Raw genomic sequence first — 10080 nt, 5'->3', positions numbered from 1 at the left:
ACTTACGATTTCTTAACCAACAGCCCGTGAGCCGCATGGCGGTTTACCCCTGGTTCGCAAGGAAAGATAAATGTCAAGTTTCCGCTGATAAATACAAAATTTTGAAGATAATTACGAAGATCGGAAAAAATTGAATATCTCCATTTTTATGCTATGGCGGCTTAAGGGCAGAAGGAGAAAAGCGTAAACCGACCTAGGAGCCAGTATATAAGGAGTCCTAGGCGAGAGGCATGAGAGAGGACTTTACTCAGAGCAAACTTAGCACTTAGAGCAATTAGGCATATTTCCGCTTTTGTTATTCGAGCTGCGACTCAACTAGGGTATTGCCGTCTTAGGGTTTTTGAACTAGGAATCTTGCTGACAGCTCTCATAGCCCAGGCTCTTACCTTGCTGTAACGCTTATACGCGAATTCGGAATAAAACTCCTTTTGCTCTCTTTTACGATTTCTTATTTTTTTCGTCTTTAATTGCGTGTTTTGATTGCTTGGCGCGTGGTTTAACAGATATCCGGGACCTCTGGGAAATTAGGGTTTTCCTAACTTTCCTAATTTAAACGGAAATTGACAGTGCGAATTTCGGTTCCCACAAGACTGGGCATATAAATTCAGAGAGTGGAACATGATGCAGAAGGAGCTTGCACTAGGCTTACCGAAAGGCTTCAACGAGAAGAAAGTATGCGGATCATGCCTACTTGGGAAACACGCAAGACAAAATTTCCCAAAGGCTACTTCATACCGAGCAACAAAAGCGTTAGAGTTGCTTCATGGAGATCTTTGCGGCCCTATAACGTCAATGACACAAGGTGGAAATCGATATATATATTTGTTGTCATTGACGATCATACAAGGTATATGTGGTCGATGCTACTAAAACAAAAGAGTGACGCCTTCAGCAAGTTTAAGAGATTGAGAAATCTAGTGGAAAAGGAGACGGATGAGAGGATACAAACCTTCAGAACAGATAGAGGAGGAGATTTTGTAAATCATGAGTTTGATAGCTACTGTGATGGTGCGGGGATAAGACGACATCTTACTGCACCCTACACACCTCAACAGAATGGCGTGGTCGAGCGAAGGAATCGAACGTTAATGGAGTTGGCGAGGAGCTTATTGAAGCACATGTCGATGCGTTACTATCTTTGGGGAGAAGCGATAAGGCACGCTACATACCTAATCAACCATGTAGCTACAAGAGCGTTGAATGATCAAACTCCATACAAGATGTTACGGAGCAAAAGGCCCAATATAAGTCATCTGCGAGTCTTTGGATGCGTAGGATACACAAAGATAGAGGGAACACAGCTGAAGAAACTTGACGATCGGTCTCTTTTGTTGGTTCATCTCGGTACGGAGCCTGGATCAAAAGCATACCGCTTATATAATCCAAACACATGGAGAGTTATTATGAGTCGAGACGTCGTCTTCGGCGAAGATAAAGGCTGGAGCTGGAGTGAAGAAGATAAACAAGAGACTGAAAGCTTTGTGGTTGCAGGAGGAAGGTTTAAGTCACATGGTGAAGATGACGTAGACAACACGCCTTTAAAGGCTATCGCGAATGGTAGAGAAACAGAGAAGGTCTCTGATCCGACAAACTCTGTTTCAAAACAGAGCACTAGCGAAACTGAAGATCAGCCACAATACCTTAGAAGATCAGAGAGACAGACTCATCAACCAAAATATCTCGAAGATTATGTCCTACTAGCAGAAGAACTTGCAGATGAAGTGTTGTTCTACCTAAACAATGAGCCAAGGAACTTTGAAGAAGCAAAAGACTCGAAGGAATGGATAAGAGCCTATGAAGATGAGATAGAGTCTATCGAGAAAAATAGAACGTGGGAGCTCGTTGATCTTCCGTTTGGTGCAAAAGCTATACGATTAAAATGGGTGTTCAAGATCAAGCGCAATGCCGATGGAAGCATCAACAAGTTCAAAGCGAGATTGGTTGCAAAGGGCTATGTGCAACAATATGGAGTCGATTTCGAGGAGGTCTTCGCGCCAGTTGCAAAACTTGAGACGATACGACTACTTATTAGCTTGGCTGCAAGTAATGGATGGGAAATCCATCATCTCGACATTAAAACTGCCTTCTTGCATGGAGAGTTGAAAGAGACTGTATATGTAAGCCAACCAGAAGGTTTCGAGAAGAAAGGATATGAGAAGAAGGTATACAGACTCAACAAAGCTTTGTATGGATTAAGACAAGCGCCGAGGGCTTGGAACAACAAACTTAACAAGATGCTCATGGAGCTTGAGTTCAGTAAGTGTACTAAAGAACCATCAGTCTATCGAAAGACTATAAAAGGCGAGCTTCTTGTTGTAGCTGTTTATGTGGATGACTTGTTCGTAACTGGAACAACCAAGAAGCTTATCAACGAATTCAAGAAGGGCATGGCGAGTAAATTTGACATGAGTGATCTTGGGAGATTAACATACTATCTTGGGATAGAAGTGGTTCAAGATGATCGAGGGATTACACTTAATCAGAGTCAATATGCTAAGAAGATACTCGAGAATGCAGGAATGGCTAAGTGTAACTCACCTCAAGCACCCATGGAGCTCGGTCTTAACTTATCAAAAGCGGAGGAAGAGCAGGAGATCAATGCGAGAGACTTCAGAAGGAACATCGGTTGCTTAAGGTATTTACTCCACACAAGACCTGATCTATCTTTCTGTGTTGGAGTGTTAAGTCGCTATATGCATAGCCTGAGAGAATCACACGGTGTTGCATTGAAACAATGCCTACGATATCTACAAGGAAGCATAAATTACGGGTTGTTCTTCGAACGATCATTGCAGAAGGTACCAAGGCTGATTGGTTATAGTGACAGCAGCTACAATGTTGATCCAGACGATGGGAGAAGCACAACTGAACACATCTTTTACTTAGGAAAGAGTCCTATAACGTGGTGCTCGCAGAAGCAAGACACTCTCGCTCTATCAAGCTGTGAGGCCGAGTTCATGGCCGGCACAGAGGCTGCGAGACAGGCGATCTGGCTACGTGATCTTTTGAGTGAAGTCACTGGTCAAGCTAGAGAGAAGGTCACCATCAGAATAAACAATCAATCTGCAATCGCCTTGAAAAGAAATCCAGTCTTTCACGGACACATACACTCTGGGTACCACTTTATAAGAGAATGTGTTGAGAGGGAGCTCATAGAAGTTGAGCATGTACCGGGTAACGAACAAGAAAAGAGAGATTTCATTGGAATGCAAGAGTTGCCACAAGAAGGCTTCATGTTTAGGAGGGAGAATGTTGGATAAGTTTGAAATAGCTTGAGAAGCAAGTTTCCTAAAACTATTGAGTTATAGTTATCTAAAGTGATTAGGAAATATTTAAGTTATGTTTATCCTAATGACTTTAGGATAATTAAAGTGTTATATAAGGAGATGCAAGTATGTTGCATAACTTGTGAGCTTGTGATTGAGAACTTAAGGTTTTGAGAAAGTTTCCTTAAGAGATTAATAAGAGAGTTAGTCTTATTGATTGTGTTTACATAAGTGATCGTGAGACCTATAAACTAGAAAGTTCATGGATAATTGATTTAGACGTCTCTGTTGCTCATGAGTAGCATTTTAAATCATTTTCCAGTACTCCACTACCGATTAAAATGGTCAAAAGGTCAATCACATACCAAGTAGCAACTAGCAAGTGAGTATTAATCGCTAGAGCTTTCTCTTGTTTTGTTTTTTACTGAACAGGTGGCTTATATGGATTTGGTGGGATCATTTCCATTTAACTCATTCCTGTATGGAGTTCTCTCATGGTATCAATCGGATAAGAGTTCGGAACCAGAACGAGCATTTTCAGATTTTGTGCTCTGCAATTTCAGAGTCCATCGAGCCGACACTAAGTCGAACTTGAACAGAATCGAGTTCTTCAAAGGTGTAGAACAAATGGGAAATATAACATATGTTGTTAAAATAATCAACTTTATTGCAACATAAAAACTAAACAGTTACCAAGAAAATGGAAAACAATGTGAAACTAGAAAGAAAAAAGGTTTTTCTGAAATGAAGAATCGGAGAAGGAGAAAATGAGACGTCGTCTCGACGGTGTCTTTTTTCTTTTGTGTTTCAAAAGCATAGAAAGTTTAAAATATATTAAAAATAATATTGTGTAGATACTTTTTAAGAAAAAAATATTTTGTTAAAACCGTTACTAGTATAAAATAAATTATGATAAATAATTAAGAATATTGAGATTGGACTATTTTGTAAATTTATATATATCAAAGTGTATTTTTCTAAAAACTTAAATAATATTGTAGTTTTCAAATTGAAATCTTATTTAAGTGTATTTATCCAAAATTTTCCTTAATTTTATTTTAATATAATATATACTATAATTATAAAATTTATAAAAAATAGCATATAATTTTATCTTATTTTGTTTTGTAATAAAATTTGTTTTAAAATTAATTTATAATAATATTATATAACTAATTACGAAATTAACGCATGCATTAATTTAATAGATATTAAAAAAAATTAGTAAGACTTTTTCAGAACAGATTTTATTATAGCTAAAAGTAAAATTTAAATTAAAACTGATTTAATATTGATATCCTTATAATTATTAAGAATTTTTGGAAATGTCATATATTTAATAGATAATGCGAATAATTAAATAGATGTAATTGATTAAATGGATCTAGTATGACTTTTTTATAGTAGATAAAAATTGTACTTCTCTTTTAATAGAAAAGATTTGTAATTTTTTTTTTCAAGATAATTTTCCCAAAACATGGCTACTCTGTCGACAAGATTTATATATAAGTAGCAACACTTAAATCCAAAGTCATTAAACATCGAAATGATGTAGTAGTTATCTTACTATCCTCCTCAACACACACCCACATGAGATCACATTAGGTCATCTTCATCAAAAAGTTCATCTTCTTCTCCTTGTTCCACCTCCACAAACCACTCCTCTACATTTTCTCCATCATCACCTACGAGCACATCAGATTCTCCCTCTTTGATCCTCTTCCGCTTGTTAAGTAAGTTTGAGTAAAATTGAAGATACACTAAACTGTTCATTTGATCAACGTCTAGTCTATTCCTCTCACTCTTGTGAATCTACCACATTAGAGAAGCTATAGTTATAGAATTAATATTGACCAAATTAAGGAGCCTAATAGAAGTTAATACACTGCACAATGAACAAACCTCTTGGAATGTACACCAGTTTCGTTGACAACCAGATGAGCTAGAAGTTAAAGAGAGAACCTTCCTTGCTAGTATTGCCAAATTACGCACAGTACATCCATACATCGACCACCAATGCTCTACAAAATACCAATTGCAAAATAAGTGGTAACTTTACAAACATGATGCTATTGAAAAGGCGAGAGAACAAACCTAGATTAAGCTCGTCCGTGTTTTGTTCACATCCTCTCAAAGCATAAGGGTTTCCGAAAAAAATAAGTTTATCCTAAGAAACTCTAAACTCGTGGTTGACGAGTTTTTCTTGTTTCTCGAACTCACCATCTTAAAAAATCTCAACACAAATGAGAAAGCCATTCATGAGTGTCTCATCCGGCTTAACGTCTGGTTTGTTGTAGAAATAGTAAGGATTCAACAAGTAGGCAGCCAAATGCAACGGAGAATCTAATCTGCCTTTAATTTTCACATCAATGATCTCGAGGATAGGCTGATAGTACCTTCCAAGTTGTTGGTAGCAGCTTTGATAGATTTTTTTGGCTTCTACTAATTCTCCATAGATAAACCCCATTGACGTTTTTTTCTCTCCATCAACCATCTTGAGAACTTTGACCAAAGGCTCCAAAACGTTCACAACTCGCGAGACTCTGTTCCAAAACGCAGGACGCAGCAGGTGTAGTAAGAAATTCTACCTTTCATATAACTGGAATCCTTGCATCTATCTCATGTATCGCTTATAAATATTGACTTTAGTTGTTGTTTGTTCTCCAACAAGCTTTGCAAAATCAAGAAGGTCGTAGCAAATCTTGTGACTCTAGATATCACGATATCCTTTTCCTTTGTGTGATGTCTCATCATAGCTAACGTTTTCTCATGAGCGTATATTAACAGTGTCAAAGCTTTGGCTTTATCAATGGAGTTTGAGATATTTGGCAACTTAACAATGTCTTCAAACATCAAATTAACTGTGTGAGCAGCGCATGATGACCAGAATATGCATGGTCTCTTCTCTTTCAACATCTTTGCTGCCGCTAAGTTGTAGTCCGCACTGTCCGTTATAACCTGAACAACCTTCTCAGGACCAACGTCCTCTATGCATTTATCTGCGTACTCAAAGATAGATGTACCGGTCTGAGATTGTTTTGAAGAAAGATAGAATCTCCCTCCTCTTGAATTCATACACAGATTCATTACGTTCTTCTTTGTGTCACTCCATGTATCCATCAGTATAGAGCAACCATTCCGTTCCCGTTCTATCTTTAGACTCTTCAGTTTCTCCTTAACTATTTTTTCTTCTTCTGTCAACAATGTTTCCCTCAGTTCACACTGGCTTGGAGGAACCCAACCAGGTCCCAATTGTCCTAAAGCTTCACAAAACGACCTAATATAATCACTGTCAATGGCGTTAAAAGGAAGACCAGCCTGATATATCCATCTAGCACATAACTGACTCACTACATGCGTGTCATTGCTATTTTCTTGTCCACCTGAAGAAACCTCCGGAGGAGTAACAGCGGTTACAAACTTATCCATTGGACCTTGAGCTATACGATGTTTCGACCTGACAAGAATCCCTTCATACACAGCCTCTATGTTCTGCACATTAACACCCACATGCAAGCTAAGCACGTCAACTTTGTTTTTCATTTTCCTTTTGTTGTTAGATGATTCCAAGACAGCTTTCATACACTTGGACTGATCTTCCTTTGAGGACCTTGGACATGAGGTAACGTTACCCTTATGGTGAGCAATATGCTCCTTAATCATGTACACACCTCCTCCCATTTCTTTCCCACACAGCTTGCATTTAACTCTATCTGGGTTTTTAGGGTCAGAAAGAAACCCATATTCCCATCCAACATCATTAGAGTTCCGCTTCAATCCAAGGGCTTCTGGATACGATGTCGAAGGCAAATCCATTTATGCAAAAACACAAGACATAACCTCCAACTATCAAGTGATGAGGTCAAAGAAGAGTACTAATAGCTAAGAGCATGTTTATTGCAATAACCCCTAGAATAAATATTTAACTAATAAACTTAAGTTAAGAATTTTTGTTAAAAAAACAATTAGTTTGAGTGCTCCAATGGTAGAACTCAATTTAGGGTTCTTAAAAAAATTATAAAACATTGTTTTATTAAAGATAAAATTTATTTATTAAATAAAATATAGTCAAAGATAACATTTTAAATATAGATTTTAAAATAAAAACATAAAAGCAAAGATTATTAAAATAAACGAAAATAATTTAAAACAGGCTTTGAAGCTCAGTTGTTGTCTTGATCACGTCCAAATTTAGACCGCATATGTTCAACCAAATCAGCTTTCAGTTGTTGATGCACTTGTCTATCACGAATTCTAGTTCGAACACCCATCATATTGGCGATATTTGTAGGGATATCTGTTGAATACGTGAGATCCACATGTGAACTTCTGTTGCCTTCTCTTTGTTGGAATTCTGAAACATCAAATTGAGTGTATTCATCTCGTTCGTCTTCTACTATCATATTATGGAGTATGATACATGCACTCATAATATTCCCAATCTTGATTTTATCCCAAAAAGGTGCTAAATTTTTAACAATGGAAAATCGAGCTTGCGAGACTCCGAAAGCACGCTCGACATCTTTTCGGACAGCTTCTTGACGTTGAGCAAATAAAACTGCTTGCGGGCTTTGTGGAATTGGAATAGATTGGATAAAAGTTACTCATTTCGGATAAATACCATCGGTGAGATAGTAAGCCAAATGATACTCTCTTCCGTTGACCGAGAAATTCACTTGCGGAACTTGACCATTTATTATGTCATCAAAAACAGGTGAACGATCAAGAACATTGATATCATTTAAGGTACTTGGAGGTCCAAAAAACGCATGCCATATTCAGAGATCATATGAAGCAACCGCCTCTAAAACGATTGTGGGTTTTCCCGAACCGAGAGAATATTGCCCTTTCCAAGCGGTGGGACAATTCTTCCATTCCCAATGCATGCAATCAATGCTTCCTAACTCACAGAAAAACATATATATACCAATAATAAGCATTGTTGAGTTTTAGTGTTTTTTGTTGCTCATTCACTTTGATGACTCTCTACTTTCATTATCCATTCGAAAATGTCGAATCTATTTTCACAGAAATATAATGACAGCTTCAATGATTTATTTCTTCCTACGAATGACTAACATCCAAATACTCGTCAGCATCACCCTAACTAGTTTTCACCAATCTGACTTTTAGAATTACTCCAAAACATATATTGGAAAATAGATGGAGAGAAGGCTGAACATGTATGAAGGTGACATCGACGAAGTGCAGATGCTTTCTCATCTTTGGCAACTTTCACCCCATCATCAGAACAAGAACAAGAAGCTTGTTCGGTCTTGTGTCCAAACTGAAAGCTCTCTGCGTATGTTAATTGTCCAACCTGAAAATCAGAGCAACATACACAAGTTTAGCCACCATCCAAAGAAGAGAACAAGAACAAGAAAAACAAACATGAAATCAAACACGAAAGACACTTTGAAGAGAACAACAACAAGAAACACAAACTTGAACTTTAATACTTCTGAAATACAGAAAATCCATTACATGACCAGAACAACAAACACAAACAGAAACTTAAATTGCTAAGCGAAAATACAACAAACAACATATAAAGGAACTTAAACAGTTAACCATAGATGACATAAACTCAAACAGACAACAAATCATTAATCAGCTTCTTCTTTAGAACTTCCTCACACTCAGACAGTGGTTCTTTTTTTGCAATTAGGCTGTCAAGCAGAGACATCTCCGAGAGCCTTTTTTCATGGCCAGATCCTGCTGTTTAATGGACTACATTGTCTGAAACTCAGACAGCCCCTTCCCCTCAACCGTCGTCTTCTTACCACGTGCCTTAGATGCTTTAACACCCGGGGACGATTGGTGCCTTCATCAGCTTCAGAAGTCTTGCTTTCAGTTGCGTGAGAGGTTGATGATTGTGCACCATCGTCAAACTTCCTCTTTTTACTGCTTCCATCGTTTTTTCACTACAGGAAATGTGAATATTAATAGCAGCTGTTAAATGCTATAAATTTGATATAATACTGCTTCCTAAAACGCTCTGACAGTGCCCGTTATAATAGGTCGGACACTTTTGATAGCGGATTTTTCGAATGCGGATAGCAAATGTTTCGTGTTATTAATTTATTTTTTAATTATTCAAAAATTTATTAAAAAAAATTACGAAACCAAACCAAAATATAATTCATTATTAAATAATTCAAATTACTAAATCAAAAATTAATTCATAATTCATAATTAAAAATTAAATTTTATTTATTAATTAAAATCACTATACAAAGAATTGGTTTACAACTAATATCAGTTTATTTATTAACATTGGTTTATACAAAAACCCAGTTTATTAAACTAACCCTATCTAAACCAAACCTAATAAACCAACCAAAACTAAACCTAATCTACGCCGCTGCCTTCCTCCCATCGCGTGTTCTGTCGTCACCGTCGTCCTCTTCCATCTTCTTCGTCTTCCTTATGTCTGTCTTCTCCCTCTTTCTCCTTTTCTTCTTCTTGCTCGGCTCCATCTCCACCAGCACAGCTTCTTCATATCTGGCTTCTTCCTGTGACAAGAACAAACAAATCAAAACTTAAATTCCAAACACGGAGAGAGAACAATGGCTATTGAATATGGATTGCATCAGACATACCCATCAATGTTGTGACACTACGAGAACAAGAACAACCACCAGCCCCATTATCAATTCCACTTCCTCTTCCCTGTCCCTGAAGTCAAATCCCCATTTAATCAAATTACATTCTTGTCAAACAACACTAATCATTCAAAAGTCTCAAAACAAAACAAGGAACATATAACAAACCTGAGATACGGTTGGTGTTAACTAAGACCATGAATATGCAT

General features: G+C 37.3%; 2 protein-coding genes across 2 annotated transcripts; both read right to left on the bottom strand.

Moving 5' to 3' along the window:
- Positions 1–4862: 4862 nt before the first annotated feature.
- On the bottom strand, positions 4863–5733 carry LOC106297517. The gene is made up of 3 exons (XM_013733745.1): positions 5520–5733; positions 5169–5287; positions 4863–5078 (listed from the first exon to the last, which is right to left on the bottom strand). The coding sequence occupies exons 1-3, from the start codon at positions 5731–5733 to the stop codon at positions 4863–4865; spliced, it is 549 nt and encodes a 182-aa protein (XP_013589199.1).
- Positions 5734–5885: 152 nt separating this feature from the next.
- LOC106297516 lies at positions 5886–7082 on the bottom strand. Its single transcript, XM_013733744.1, has one exon. The coding sequence runs from the start codon at positions 7080–7082 to the stop codon at positions 5886–5888; it is 1197 nt and encodes a 398-aa protein (XP_013589198.1).
- Between the last annotated feature and the right edge of the window lie 2998 nt (positions 7083–10080).

This window comes from Brassica oleracea, chromosome C6 (genome assembly GCF_000695525.1).
Source record: "Brassica oleracea var. oleracea cultivar TO1000 chromosome C6, BOL, whole genome shotgun sequence".
NCBI classification, from domain to species: Eukaryota; Viridiplantae; Streptophyta; class Magnoliopsida; order Brassicales; family Brassicaceae; genus Brassica; species Brassica oleracea.
Note: the sequence above shows the minus strand (reverse complement) of the source record. Positions and strands in the feature narration are given on the sequence as shown.

Excerpts from the sequence above, each read along its gene's own strand:
- LOC106297517 (XM_013733745.1), bottom strand. The coding sequence starts at position 5,733 with ATGGGGTTTATCTATGGAGAATTAGTAGAAGCCAAAAAAATCTATCAA. Across the intron at positions 5,288-5,519 it reads GGATGAGACACTCATGAATG|AGCATTGGTGGTCGATGTAT; the intron begins GCTTTCTCATTT and ends GGTATTTTGTAG. Across the intron at positions 5,079-5,168 it reads ACTGGTGTACATTCCAAGAG|ATTCACAAGAGTGAGAGGAA; the intron begins GTTTGTTCATTG and ends CTAATGTGGTAG.
- LOC106297516 (XM_013733744.1), bottom strand. The coding sequence starts at position 7,082 with ATGGATTTGCCTTCGACATCGTATCCAGAAGCCCTTGGATTGAAGCGG.